General features: G+C 39.0%; 1 protein-coding gene across 1 annotated transcript in view; it reads left to right on the forward strand.

The window, feature by feature from the left end:
• The window catches only part of LYPD6B (LY6/PLAUR domain containing 6B), a 164,763-nt gene extending 157,190 nt beyond the window's left edge, over positions 1-7,573 (forward strand). Inside the window, exons 6-7 of the mRNA XM_049773049.1 lie at positions 4,420-4,550; positions 6,645-7,573. Coding sequence (XP_049629006.1) covers positions 4,420-4,550; positions 6,645-6,809 — 296 coding nt within the window. The 3' untranslated portion in view covers positions 6,810-7,573. The remainder of the gene's footprint in view (positions 1-4,419; positions 4,551-6,644) is intronic.
• The last annotated feature ends 8,410 nt before the right edge of the window (positions 7,574-15,983 follow it).

A 15,983-nucleotide genomic window follows, 5' to 3' on the forward strand; every position in this document is an offset into this window, starting at 1 on the left:
TCCAAAGAATGATGACATATTGCAATGTTATTTCACTATAAATAAAGCAATGCCACTAAGGATGAGGAGCATATAAAGTAAAATAACAATGAACTTTAAATTAGTGAAACTGAAGTAACTTAATAAAAATTAAAGCACTTAAAATAAAAAAGACAAAAACAAGTATTAGTGAATATGTGGAGAAACAGGAATTGTTGTACAGTACTGATTGGAATGTAAATTGATAGTACTATGGGTGACTACAATAACCAAGATGTAGAAAGTCTGTGCCTATAAGTGAATGAATGAAGAATGTTGTATAGATACAATGATATACTATTCAGCCATTTTATTAAAAGTGAAATATAGCCATTTAGGATAACATAGATGAATCTTTTTTTGTTTGTTTTGATTTTTGGGCCACACTCGGTGATGCTCAGGGGTTACTCCCGGCTTGGGGGACCATATGGGATACCGTAGGATCAAATCATGGTCCATCCTAGGTCAGCAGCATGCAAGGAAAATGCCCTACTTCTGTGCCACCACTCTGGCCCCAATATAGATAAATCTTGATAGTATCATGCTAACAAAGAAACAGAAAACAGGGCCAGTGTGATAATACAGGCACTTACTGGCCCAATTTTGATCACCAGCATCATACATCATACATGGTATCTTGAACACAGAGCCAAAATGATCCTTGAGCATAGAGCCAAGAGTAAACCCTGGGCACTATGCCCCCGCAATATTCAAACAAAAATAAATCATATTGATTAACTAGAGAAGTGGGGTATTGTTGGGGTGATATGAAATGAGTAAGGGGATTAGATAATATATATTTTATATTGCAATTATAAATTTTTGGTTTTAAAATAAATATTAAGACATGTATAGCATGGGCACCATAAAACAATAATATTGTGATGAAATTTGAAAGTTTCTAATAAAATATGATAGAGTTATTGTGGTGATCATTTTGCAATATTTACATGTTAATTATTATACATCTGAAACTGAAATAATGTCATCTAGTTATGTTTCAACTAAAAAAAGATAGCACAGCACCAGAGAGATAGTACAAGAAAATAAAACATCTTACATCCAGCTGACCCTGATTTCACTCCCTGGCACCATATAGTTCCTGAATATTTTCATGGTTCACTCCTGAGCACAAAACCAGGAATAGTCTCCTGAGCTCTATTGAGTGTGGTCCAACCCAGGAAGAAAGAGGAGGAGCAGGAGGAGGAGGTAGAAGAGGGAAAACAGGAGGAAGAAGAGGAAGAGGAAGAGAAGAAAAAAGAAACCTACTGATATTGCAGTTCTCATGGTATAAATGAATACAAATAACTGACATATACAGAGACATGCTTTTTTATTGTTTTCAGGAGTAATTATGAATTCTTGAAGTTCTTTTACTTCTTCAATGCAGTGTTTGACCTTATATTGTATACTTTTTGAATGTATATGCAGGATTTGTCTCTGATTTTTTTTTAAAAAATTGTTGTTATTTCAATTTTTTGTTTGACTGATGACACTCTTAACTCATTTCAGAGAATGGATGTTATCATTCAACTGTTTGCTCTAAATACCCATGAGACAAAATGTAAGGGTTAAGATTGTCGTCAGGGGCCAGATGGTAGCACAGCAGCAGGGCATTTGCCTTGCATGCACTTGAACCAGGATGGACACAGGTTTGACCCCCAGCATCCTATATGGTCCCCTGAGCCAGGAGCAATTTCTGAGTATAAATCCAGGAGTATAAAAACCCTGAGCACCACTGGTGTGACCCAAAACACAACACAACAAAACAAAAACCTGTAGTCAATGTAGGTTGATGTCCTAATTTTTATGCCTTATTTTCATGGACTAAACTATTCTTGGAACTATACCAACACTGTTCCTTCTAGCTCTGTGAATGACACAATGCTCTAATTTGTAACCCATTAATCATAACCATCTTTAGTGGGAGTATGCATTGATACTTCTAGACTTCAAAACTTTCTGTTTAAATGTGAAAACCAGAGAAGGTTTCTCACTTGTACCACCAAGAAAATGTGAGGTGGGAAGAGTAAGGGGCATCAACTTACCCATGTCCATCCTGAGAAATGGACTTTAAAGAGAACAAGATGGAATAACCCTACACTCTATGTGACAAGACATTCTTGACAAAACCAGTCGGTCAGGACACAGAGATACTCACCATCTGGAATTCTAACTGAGGCTATAATTTCTTACTTTCCAAATTGTCATTATTTAGGGGAATGATAGTCAACCATTTCTGGGGGCAAACAGGTCTGAAGCTATTGTTCTTTGTCATCTCACGTTTCCTTTTCACTGTACACTTTACTTCTGTGGTCTGTCGGTGTCATTAAAAGAGGTTCTCTGTGTAACAGGATAGGGCAAGAGTGACATTTCTTATTTTATTTAGCCTGGCTTTTATTCTGACTTTCTAGGGTTGCTTGAGCATGTGTGACATTTTATATGAACACATGCAGATACAGTTTTCAATTCTTCTTTGTTTAAGGGATAAATTGAAATGCTTCTCCAAAACACTTAGTGGTTCTTTTCCTTTCTGAATGTAAGTTAGTTCTCACAGCACAAGCCACAGCAATAGCACAAGCCACAGCACTGTCTAGTTTAATATTATGTAGAATTAAGAGCAGAATGGCATTCTGGTTAAGAGCACAACCCTAAAGCATTTCCCAAGTTCGATTTTCTCCTCTCATTGCTTTCTGCCTCTGTGACTAAAGGCAAAAAACTGTGCCTTAGTTTATTTATCTGTAAAACGAGGATATTAAATAGAACTGTTGTCAGTCTTGCAAGAGAAAATATGTGAAAAGTACCTGACAAATGGTATATGACAAGTATCCTGTGGTTATAATCTCAGTATTACATGTAAGGTAGGTATTGTCATTACTTTACTAAAAGAAAATGAATTTTTTTGGATAAAACATGACTTGCTCAATTGTGCCAGAGGGCCCATTGTCTCATGGGCCCCAAATTCTTAAATCTGGCCAAATTTTCTCTTTCTATGACATTATTGCTGCATAACCTTCTTGATCAATAGAGAAGTGTTTCCTTGACCCAAGAAACTATAGAGGAGACAAAGAACTGAAGGTGATGGTTCTAGAATATAGAATGAAATCAATTTCTTGAAAGCACCGTTATAATGAACATGAGTAATTAGAACATTAGTAATCCACTGTAGACTTTTATGTGTAAAAATGAGCTGGTTCATGGGGGAAAGTAGAATAGAAAAGAAAATTTAAGAAAGAAAAAAATTTTTTTTTAAATACTCGAAAAAAAATCAAAGGCTTTATGAACAGAGTAGGAACTTGAATTAGGTGAGTAAAGTCTAGGTACATCATTTGAAATGTTTGCTACTTCTCCTTATGGCATATTAGTCTGTAAGAAACACATGGTCGGGGCCAGAGAGATAGCATGGAGGTAGGGTGTTTGCCTTTCATGCAGAAGGACGGTGGTTCAAATCCTGGCATCCCATATGGTCCCCTGAGCCTGCCAGGAGCGATTTCTGAGCACAGAGCAAGGACTAACCCTTGAATGCTGCTGGGTGTGACCCAAAAACCAAGGAAGGAAGGAAGGAAGGAAGGAAGGAAGGAAGGAAGGAAGGAAGGAAGGAAGGAAGGAAGGAAGGAAGGAAGGAAGGAAGGAGGAGGAGGGAGGGAGGGAGGGAGGGAGGGAGGGAGGGAGGGAGGGAGGGAGGGAGGAAGGAAGGGAGGAAGGAAGGAAGGAAGGAAGGAAGGAAGGAGGAAGGAAGGAAAGAAAGAAGGAAAGAAAGAAGAAAAGAAAGAAGGAAAGAAAGAAAGAAAGAAAGAAAGAAAGAAAGAAAGAAAGAAAGAAAGAAAGAAAGAAAGAAAGAAAGAAAGAAAGAAAGAAAGAAGAAAAGAAAGAAAGAAAGAAAGAAAGAAAGAAAGAAAGAAAGAAAGAAAGAAAGAAAGAAAGAAAGAAAGAAAGAAAGAAAGAAAGAAAGAAAGAAAGAAAAAGAAACATATGGTCAGCATTGCAACCAGTGATATTCTGACCTATATTTTTTTTCACATCTTCAACATAAACTTTATTTGAGAATTATTGAATCTATGCTCCAAAACAGAAATGCTGAACTTTTATAGGAAATGACCAGGCCTAGGAGAAGTGGAGAAGGCATATGATTTCTCCTAGTGGAGAAGGTATATGATTTTTTCCCTTCAGTATTGTCTGTGTAATCATTTATATGCTTACATATATGTGTGTGCCTATATATAATACATTTGTGCTTGAAAAGGTAATGTCTTTTAAAATATAATGCCTAGAAACTCTTGCATTCAGTGCCATTTAATTTCTTGCCTAAGGATTACCCTAGTTCATAATCATCCTGAAATGATTGGTGAAAGCCCTTTTTAGCATTGTGCAAATGAATTTTCTGTTCTCCTTTCTGCCTAGATACACAGTACTGTTTGACCGTTCATCACTTTACCAGCCATGGAAGAAGTACATCCATCACCAAAAAGTGTGCCTCCAGGAGTGAATGCCATTTTGTTGGCTGCCACCACAGCCGAGATACTGAACATACAGTAAGGAGTGTGTGTGTGTGTGTGTGTGTGTGTGTGTGTGTTGTGAGTGTAAAATTGTTGTTCTGCTGGTTTTGTGTGTGTGACTTTTTATTTATTTTTTTGTGCTTATTCATCATGGGAGAGTTGATGAGTTGACATGTTTATAATTTGAGGAAAGACCCAATTACAGTGATGCAACAGAGATCAAAGGGTAGTTAGACTTTCTGTTCTTCAACAAAAAATACTGTTACAAAAATATATATAAGGGGCCAGAATGGTGGTGCAAGCAGTAAGGCATCTGCCTTGCCTGCGCTAGCCTAGATGAACTGCAATTCGATCCCCAGCATCCTACATGACCCCCCAAGCCAGACGCAATTTCTGAGCACATAGACAAGAGTAACCCCTGAGAATTACCAGGTGTGGCTCCAAAACTCAAAACCCAAAACAAAAAAAAAAAAAAAAAAAAAAACAAAGCTAAATCCTAGATCTCAGGTAGACCATAGACACTGGACTCTGTGAGGCCAGTTCTGTAGCTTTAGAAGCAAAACATTGTGGGGCCGGGCGGTGGCGCTGGAGGTAAGGTAAGCCTTACCTGCGCTAGCCTAGGAGACGGACCGCGGTTCGATCCCCCGGCGTCCCATATGGTCCCCCAAGCCAGGAGCAACTTCTGAGCGCATAGCCAGGAGTAACCCCTGAGCGTCACCAGGTGTGGCCCAAAAACCAAAAAAAAAAAAAAAAAAAAAAAAAAAAAGGAAGCAAAACATTGTGAGAAATTGGTAAACACTGTGAGAAATTGGCAAACAGTATACAGAGTTTAGTTCACATATTTGATGATGGCCGGAAATTACCAAGACCATTGAACAGAAAAGCTGGAGAGAGAAGTATGGCACTTTCCTCTAAAGAAAATTTGTCTTATCCAACACCTCTGTTTAGATGAGGAATTGAGAGATTGAATGACATCATTTTCAGCTTAATTTCTTTTTCTCATTCTGTCATTCCAACAAGTATTTTACTATCTTATATACTCATATAAGAAATCTGGTCTCATCTGAGAGAAAATATTCTTAAAATTATTTTGATTTTGTGAACCTTTAAAGTTTGATTAATTATCCTTGTATACAGAAAATTGTAACACCAGTGACTTAGCTCTGGCTACACATAAGAATTATATTTATTTTTCAAAAGTGATGGTGATGGTTATTTGGGGGATACCTCAGAATAATTAATGCAGAATTTCAGGGAGGGATGTCGAGTACTAGGGTTATTTTCTTCTGCTTTTGGTTTTGGAGCACACCCAGAAGTGCTCAGGACTTACTCCTGATGCTGTGTTCAGGGCTCTCTCCTGGCAGGGTTCAGGGGTGCCAAGTATCAAACTCATGTTAGCCATGTGCAAGGCAAATACTCTATTTGCTGTACTATAGCTCCAGCCTCCCCAACTCCCATATTAGGATTTCTTTAAAAATAAGTTTCTCAATGTGATGCTTGAGGTGCAAAACCACTGATTTAGATGCTTTATTTCACCTAGTTACTCTAGAAGCCTTTATGAATGGTTGTTTGTGCCAGGTGTAACACTTCAGTGCTACCACAGGAAACTGCTGCCCCCAGAAAGCATCTGTGCTTTGAAAGGAACAAGACTTTTTCATCCCTGAGCAGCCATAATTAGTCAGCCTTTGGTGCTGAAATGATAGGAATCAGGTGCACACCAAGACAATAGAGAGACATTATTATCCCCTAACAAGCAGTACTCAGAAAGAAAATCAATGGCCAATCCCAAAGGCTCCTGGCTTTTCATTTTAGTTTCAGTATTTTTTTCTTACAGACCCTTGTAAGATTTGTTGACTCAATCAAACAGTCTTATTCAGTTTCTCTTTTTTTCCCCTTACTCATGATTGGGTTGACACAGATAAATCACAGAGAAGATAAAAGCCTCTTATGATGGTTCTTACTTTCAGGTCAGTGGTGGGGAAAGATACCCAAGGGTCTCACTGACTTAGAGTTAAGAAAAGCAAACGCATTAAGTCTGTTCTCAGAGCCTCAAGAACCCTTTCTTTTGTTTGTGGTTTGCTTTCTTCTTCTTCCTATCTTTCACTCTCTCACCCCTCTCATTTGTAATAGGAGTGTAGGTCTTGCTGTGAAGGAATGATCTGCAACGTAGAGTTGCCCACCAACCACACTAATGCTGTCTTCGCTGTGATGCACGCGCAGAGAACATCAAGCAGCAGCGCACCCACGCCCTACCTCCTGGCACTTGCCTTGGCTATCGTGTTCCCGTGGCTATAATGCCAATATCCCAGATCAGCTCTTTGAAGCACAAGCTAAGAACTGTGTGAACAATGACTATTTGGGCAAAGACAAGCCTGGCACTTTCTGAAGAATTCACATTGGACCCCAAAGTAGAAACCAAGTGTTGATGTAGCTATGCACTAGGTCATGTGATGGAGGCTAAGGAGTTGAACAAGACTGAAGAGATTGGCTTCCAGTGCAGGAGGCACATTTGTGCAGGAAGAACCAATTTGCTTCCATGACTAGAGGCTGTAGGAGACCTAATGAACCCTGTCATAACAGGACTTGAACTGAAAAGATTCCTTGACCTCGCTGGCTCCTACACGGGTTATTGGGCCAGTTCTTCTTTCTCCGTGATTAGGTCAGAGTGTTCTCATGAAATCTAATCCTTTTATTGATAATATGAAACAGCTTCCTGTTCATAATTAGTGAGAAAGGTTGCTGCAAGAAGAAAATTTCTAGTCAAACTAATATGAACTGCATTTGCTACTTGTGGGGAGAAACAAAGCTTTTAAATTATGTAGTATAAAATGCCTGCTTGTGTGTTTCTTGACTTCAGACCTTGGAGAAAACTCTTTTTCAATGGTATCAAGGTCACTGACGTTATTGGTCCAGGCTCCACAGGCCATTTATTCTGGTGTACAGTATAAAACCCATTGCCAAAATGACTTCGGATTTGTTCTTACTTTTTATATAAAAGATGGTGCTTAAAATGTTGAATGCAAAATTAATGAATTGAGAAGGATGGGGAACCACCAAGATCAGAGAGGGTGATACCTTGTCCTAGAAGTGATACCCTCAGCTCTAGTGGCAGGAAGTTATGAAAACTGGCAAGAGGGTTTCTTGTCATCTTTTATTTAATTTTTATTAAAACACCATGATTTACCAAGTTGTTCTTAATATAGTTGTTTCAGGTAGTAAATATTCAAATATGAGTCCTACTACCAGTGTGACCCCTTCACCAGTGTCTCCAGTCTCCCACTCACCACTGTAACTTTCCAGTATGCAGGCACAAATATACTTCCTGCATACTGCTTTGTTATAACACAAAGATAAATGGAATGATCAAAACTTAGATCAGGGGTCAGAGCGGTGGCTCAGCGGTAGGGCATTTGCCTTGCACATGGCTGGCCTAGGACAAACTGCAGTTTGATCCCCTGGCATCCTATATGGTCCCCCAAGCCAGGAGTGATTTATGAGCACATAGCCAGGAGTAACCCCTGAGCATCACCGGTGTGCCCCCCCCAAAAAAAAACCACTTAGATCAACACAAGTTCAATTTTAAATGATTGTTATATCTCACCATGGTGTTTTTAAAAACATTGTCTAAGGATTTAGTGGATTTGTGGTTGTTACTAGTTTCATTTCTGACACTGTTTAGGCTCACTGAGCTTGGTAGAATATAATGTAGCTTTTCCATCAGATTTCCAGTCATACTCTGGGCTGACACTACTATAAGATATTGAAGGATCCAGGAATTACAGATCTAAAACAAATTTAGTGGCTTGAAGTTTGATAATGTTAAGTATTAGAGCTGGGCTGTTTCTATCATGGGAAGGGGGGGCATTTGTTGTAATTCATGTAGAAAAGGGAATATGTTCCACTTTCTTCTGAGAATGCCACAGCCAGGACCCTACCTGGGAAATATCAGCAGCCATTACTTACCTTTGAAGTTTGATGAAAGACCATGGCTATTTTTCTGCCAAGAAGATGGTAGCAGTGGGCAAATCTACTGGATTTTCCAGTGTGGGATGGATGGTGAGATTGAGCCAATCATAGTGCTGGAGACTAATCTCACACCTCAGCATCTCTTAGACTGGTCTGTGAGAGACACCTCCTGAATACTTGATGTAATGTTTGATTCCTTGGCTCCTTTTACTCTTTGATAATACTGCTCAGATATTCAAACACAAAACTTGTGATTGTAGAATCCTGTTTTTTCTGTCTATAATTTGGGGGTGACTTTAGTTTTTAAATGTTTTTGACTGTTGCAAGGTCAGTCACAATCGTGCTTGAAGAGACATGCTGTGAGGGATAAAACCCAGTGTCTTGTACATCTTCAGCCTCTACTTCAACACTTGAGCCACATCTGTAGTCCTGGGGTGATTTTTCAACACTCTGCCCTAGAAAGTTATTGTGCTGATTTAATCAAATGATGGTGGTGGTTATGTTCTGGAATTGAGCATCCTTTGTTAGAAGACTTGGTTGGGCCTTAGAAATGACTCCTGATATAGCTTAATTATGGATTTACCTAGATGGGGGGGGAATAATCAGCAAACTATGGCCCATGGTATGCAAAAAATATGACTTAAATAAATATATATTTTTATTAATAATTTTTATTTTGACCAAAGTGAATTACAAATCATTCACAGCAGTATTGTAGGTAGGTACATAGTGACATTGAATCAGGGGCATTTTCACCACCAGTGTTGTCCTCTCTCCACACATGTTTCCAGCATGCATCAGTGAAGGCCTTCTGGATTTTATTTGAAAAATAAAAAAAAATATAGTCTTCTCCTGTCCTTTTTTTTTTTTTTGGTTTTTGGGTCACACTCAGGGGTTCCTCCTGGCTCTACACTCAGGAATCACTCCTGGCAGGCTCAGGAGACCATATGGGATGCCAGGATTCGAACCACCGACCTTCTGCATGCAAGGCAAACACCTTACCTTCATGCTATCTTTCCGGCCCCAATTCTCCTGTCCTTATACTCAAAGGGCAGATAGTAAGTTCCAATTCCTTTTCTTACATGGGCACAGACTCCCATTCATTAGGGCTTCTTCTTAGCCTAATTTTCTCTCAAACACCCTTCAGCCACAGACTATAACAACCAGAATTTAAACTTAAAAATAGGGATATGTAAAGGAACAATATAAACATTGGTTTATAGCAGCAGCTAATTTTATAAATAATTTTCCTGGAAATAGACACATGTCTTAATTTCTATAGTGTCTGTGGATCTTTAATACTTCCACAGTAAGGGTGGATAAATAGGGTACTAAGTGGTCCACACAATTTCAAAGATTGACCAGGTTTACCTTGCTAGCTGAATGCTAAACAATTCATATTTGGTAGGTACTAGGGGAGATTTTAAATGCTCAAGTATTTTTCTTTGTTTTGGGGTCTCATCTGACTCTGCTCAGGGATTACTTCTGCCTATATGCTCAGTATTATTCCTGGAATACTCAAAGAACCATATGATTTACCAGAATTGAACCTGAGTTGGTTGCAGGCAAAGCAATCACCCTACCTGCTGTACTATCTCCAGCTCTCTCAAAATCTTATTAATAATGGCATAGCATACTCAGAGTCCAAATAGAAGCAACCAAATAAGAGTGTCCAACTATTGGATAGCAGAAGAGGCCTGAATCTTACCCTTAGCAGGACCCCTATGCCCTTTGCCAATTCTTAACTATGTGGAATCGTAAAAACAGTTGGAGAAGGCACCTTTTTTTCAAGGACTTTGGAGCTAATGATGGTTATTCAGTCTGTACTATGATTTGCCATGCCACTTAAATGGTCTTTTGCATCAGTGAATTTTTGTTCTCTGTTTTGATAGCTTGCTCCTCTAGTTCAATCCAGTCTGTTGGGAGAAGTGATATGCTGATATCAAGTGCCGGACTGCTGTTTTTTCTTCTTTGCCTTGATGTCCTGGGAGCATCTCATCTGAAGGCTCTTTAGCCTCTAATAAAACAGGGAGGAGGCAGGTGCCATTATCTCCCTGTCAGTGACCCAACCTTAAACTCTCACAAGGCACATTAGTTTTGAAACCTGATGTGAATTTATCTCCCCCCCCCCCCACTCACTCAGTACCTTAAAGGATTTGGGCTTTCATAGCTTATTCTTGTTTGAAATTAATTATATATGGCTTCACTTGGAAAATTTTAATAGCATCTTTGGTGTCTTTTTATTCCCCAGGGTTTTTACAACTGTGTAATTGAAGAATTGTCTGGTAAAAAAAAAAATCCATTAGCAAATGTAGTTTTCTCCTAATTTTATTTCACCTGTTTAGATAAATGAATCTCCTTTGTATGTATTTTTATTTCCTGAGGAAACATCTTAATTTTCTCTTCAGCTTACACATTGTGTTTCTGTGGATTTTCTCCTTGCCACCACTCTCTTGAGTTTTTTAAAGTAGGGTTATGTAAAGCAAAAGAAGGATGTTTTCACCTCTGTACCAAGTATGTATAACTTCCCTGTTCTGCACAGGAGGTGGTGATGTGGGACTTGGTGATAACAGTGTCTGCTGTCTGGTTTTATGGGGTAACTGGGGAGAGAACAATTTGGGCTCAAAACCTATTCTTCCATTTTCTCATTTTTTTGCCTTGAGGTGCAGGTGTAGGACAGAGGTGTGACCAGAATTCAGAAAAACTCTTTCTCCTTTGCCCTCCACCTAAAAAGGTTGGATGTAACTATGTTTCATGCTAATGGGGATCCTGACCACTGACTCCTGACAAATGCCAAAAGATAGCCAAATATATTAGCTAATATATTTGCTAAATAATATAACCTTGTAAGCTATACTGACTAAATGAATAGCACTTACTAGGAAGAGATGTATGCTGTGGGATTGGGAAAATCTAATTTACATTTGTGCTATTACTATTTCATGCAACATTTTTGTGACATGAATAGAAATTTAACTCTAACTTTTGAAACTTGGACTTTATTTTTTCTGCTGAGATCCTTGTCAGTGACTCTGGTGGGGGCTTACCGTGAGTTGCTGGATATATGTCTAGGTTGTAAATCAGGCTGGAAGAACAAAGGTCAGTGACTGCTCAAAGGCAAAAGAACTGGAGAAATGGGAAAGCAGAATCTGAGTCAGCCCAGAGGCAACACATACTATTATGTACTCCAAATAGCCTTGCCTCTTTTCATCCCCAAATCCCATGTCTTTGTTTTGATTTCAGGATTTTGGTGCTTTCCAGGCCCCTTCCTTCACTCTTGCCTCAGCCACTATTTCATCAGTGGCTGAAATGGAATGAGAATTGCCTTTGGGTAATAAAATGGGTTTGGCTATGAAAAGTAGAGCTTTTACAGCTTGATCCAAAGAACACTTACCAACAGTTATGTGAAGGAACCTGCATTTTTGTTTGTTTGTTTGTTTGTTATTTTGGGTTTGGGGGCCACACCCGGTGACGCTCAGGGGTTACTCCTGGCTACGTGATCATAAATCACTACTGACTTGGGGGACCTTATGGGATGCCGGGGATCCAACGCGGTCCATTCTAGATTAGTGTGTTCAAGGCAGACACCCTACCGTTGCTCCACTGCTCTGGACCTTTTTGTTTGTTTTGCTGTTTTGATGTCATACCCAGGGGTTATTTCTGGCTCTGTACTTGAGATCATTTCTGGATCGCTCAGGGGACCATGTGGGATATCAGGTATTGAATCCAGGTCAGCTCCATGCAAGGCAACCACTATATTAATCTCTGTGGCTCCTAGGGATCTAACATTTTCAAGGTATATTTCACACAGATAATTGTAGTCTTAGGGCATGGCTTCTGAAACAGTAACACAATCTCAAGGATTAAGTAAGGTGGGCTTTACTGTGTATCACACAACTTCAAATCTCATCCCATGTTCCTCTCAGGAGACCTAGTTACATTGCATTTTTGTAACTAAAGGCATAAGGTTAAGATCTTAAAGGGAGTAGCTTCAAACTCTTTTTTATGTTTTTGTTTTAATGTCGGTTTATCAATTCTGTGTCCTGAGCTCATCTTTTTTTTTTTTTGGTTTTTTTGGGCCACACCCTGTGATGCTCAGGGGTTACTCCTGGCTATGCGCTCAGAAGTTGCTCCTGGCTTCTTGGGGGACCATATGGGATGCCGGGGGATTGAACCACGGTCCGTCCTAGGCTAGCGCAGGCAAGGCAGGCACCTTACCTCCAGCGCCACCGCCCGGCCCCATCCTGAGCTCATCTTAGTTACACTCACAACATTGTGTTCTTAAGTCTGGAGGACTTGACTCAACTCTAAGTCAGTTGAGAACACAATGTTTTTGGGGGGTTGTTTTTTTCTGGGTTGTTTCCTGAAATAGTCAGTAATTTGGTTTTTCTCTATATTTTCAATTGTATTATGAAAATATGTAATTTATCTTAAAATAACAAGTAGGGAATGATCCCTAAATGCAACGAAGGTTAATATCACCCCAGGATGCCACAGTTGGGGGATCCTGAACTCATTCTACTGGAGTTTCCCCATCTCTCCAGGAGTGTTCCCACTTTGAGAAACACTGAATTCAAGAATATACCACTCAATAGCCTATCAACTTTCCCTTGTAGCTCTATATATATAATCAAGCATGTATAAGAGATATGTTCTAAAGACTAAGTACTTAACTCTATTTTATTTTATTTTTTTAGTTTTGGGGTCATATCTGGGTTTATTTCTGTCTTAGCACTGAGGAGTTAACTCTTGTTGCTGCTCAAAGGGCCATATGGGATATAGGAATCAAACCTGGGGCAGGCACATTCAAAGCATGTACTTTACCTGCTGCAATATTTATTCAGTATCTATTTTTTAAAAATTAGGTGTAAAAAATTTGGAGGTATGGAGCCTCTCCCAAAAGTGACCCTCAGCCCACGCACTACTCCAGAAGATATTTGGTCTGCTGGTCCTGTAGATCAATGCTGGGGTGAAGGATGTGATGCCACTCTGGCCTTATGGTGCCATGGATCACCAGGGCTACCCTTCACTATGCTCTTAGAATCATGTGATAATAAGATGGAACTGAAAATGGTCGCTAGCCTTGCCTTCATCCTATGCTCTTTCTCCCCACCTCTTTAACCTCATTTTATCTGAATTGAGACTGGCATTGATTGATGAATTAAGGCACCTTTATGTCAAAGAAATGTCTAGATTCTCAAGATATAAATATGTGTTTATATTTTCAATAAAGGAAAATGAAATATAAACTCAAGTTGAAAAGTAAAGCCAAAGGACCAGGGCAAGAAATCAAAGTACTGGAGCATTTGCATTTAACATAGGAATTCTTCAATACATGGTCCACCAAGCACTACCCAGAACCAATCCTAAACACTGAACTGGGAGTAACCTCCATATGTTTTGGTGCAGCCCAAAGAGTAATTTTTTTAAGAAATAAAGGAGGCACTTGAAAAAATAATAAAGGAGATAAGGTGCTTGCATTGCACTCAGCTGAATCTGCTCAATACCTGACACTACAAGTGGTTTCTCTTCAAGTATGACTAGGAGTGATCCTGTGGGAGAAAAAGGAAAAGGAAGGCAGGGAGAAGATAAGGGGAAGAAGGGAAGAAGAGAAGGAAATGAGGGCTCACAAGACTGATGTGTTGGGGAAACAGTAGTTTGCATGCCATCATCCCACAACTGCACAGACAGTAGACAGATGCATCTGAGTCAGGTTTCTGGTATGAAAAACATCCCTAAAAAAAAAAAAAAAGAAAAGAAAAATATCCCTGATTGTTGCTCCAGACTGAGTGATGAGCTTCACATTGCATAGCAAGAAACTACTAAGGAACCCTCAGGGTAATTACAGGAGGATCCAAAGTTTGTGTTACTCTTGCTTGTGTCATAGTATGGTCTGTGAAACCCCAGCTTTGACAAGAGTTGCTTAAGGACCATCTTGAGCTATTTTGGTTTGCAATACCATTGATCTGTTGACCTTCTTGGCCAAGAGTTACCAGAATGGCACCCTGGCACTCTAACATTGTTTGGGATTTCACCTCTTTCAGCCAAATGAATGGATTAAGTAAACTATAACTAAATCATACATTTTATCTACAAAGTCACTTCTATAGACAGAGCCACAGAGGTTTTGACTGATGCATTGAAACAGTTGAACAAAAGAGAAGGAAAACTATGCTTGGAACAATAGAACAAAATAGAATCTCATAAAATACCTTCTTAGAATATGCCATCTACCTGACAGTGTTCAGACATGGGAAAATGCTACTCATGGAACTTGGGAGAATATGATAGTAAGCATGTCCAAAAAAGTCAGAGGACAAGGCTGAAAGATATTACAGTGTGTTGGGTACTTACCCGGTACAAAATTGCTCAGATTTGATCCTCAGCATGGCATGTGGATTCCTAAGCCCCAACAAGAGGAAGATCCCTGAATGTAGATCTTGGAATAAGCAGTGAACATCACTGAGGGTGTCCAAAAGCACCTAAAAATCGGCATTTTGTTATGACCAAAGACATGGTCTCCTGATCACAGAATGAGGGATAACATCTGAGCACTGCCATATGAGGCCCCAAATCAGCCACTAATTCCCCGCAAAAAAGAGCAAGAAAAAAAAGATAAATTATTTCACATTAATCTTATGAATATTAAAAATAATAATGGATATTATAGCTACATAATATGTAAGCATATATTATGAATATTAAAAATATTTGTATTTGATGACAAAGAATACAAAAGCAACTAAAAAACAATTTAGGCTGTAACAAACTAATAACTTTCTACACAGTAAAGAAAAGCACCGAGAAACCTAGGAAATGGTTAAGTAGATAAAAGTACTGTACTGCAAGCATGAGTTCAAATTCAGTTTCATTAGTACTACCCACATGGACTATGTATGATTTGGGTCTCCTGGTACCTCCCTAGAGCAAGTCATTTCCAGATAACATTAACCAGTTCCTTTTAAAAAGTATGTAAATGGGTGTTTATATGTCCCTATTGGCCAACTGCTGGTCTTAATCAAGATAACAATGATATATCTTTTTATACTAGTAAGAATGGAACATATCAAAAAATACTTGAAACAATTTGAGTTTGTGGTGGTGTGTTGTAAAAGAGCTCTCATCCGCTGCTGGTGGAAATGTTGTCTGGTTTAACCCCTATGGAAAACAGTACGGTTGGTTCTCAGTAAACTCAAAATTGAGCTGCCAGATGACCAGAAATCTCACTGGTCATCCCACTGGAATATAGGGTATAGATCTCCAAGACAGAAAAAAGAACTCATTCAAAAAGACATATGCATACCACTATTTATTTTACCACTCAGTACATTAGCTAAGAATTGGAATCTCCTACATGTCCAACAACAAATGAGTGGGTTGTGAGGATGTGGCACATATATACAATGTAAGGAATTATGGAATCATGCTATTAATTCACTGTAACATGAATGGAAGTGGAAGATACCATGTTAAATTAAGTAAGTCAGAAGAAGAATAAGTACA

This window comes from Suncus etruscus, chromosome 5 (assembly GCF_024139225.1).
Source record: "Suncus etruscus isolate mSunEtr1 chromosome 5, mSunEtr1.pri.cur, whole genome shotgun sequence".
NCBI lineage: Eukaryota > Metazoa > Chordata > Mammalia > Eulipotyphla > Soricidae > Suncus > Suncus etruscus.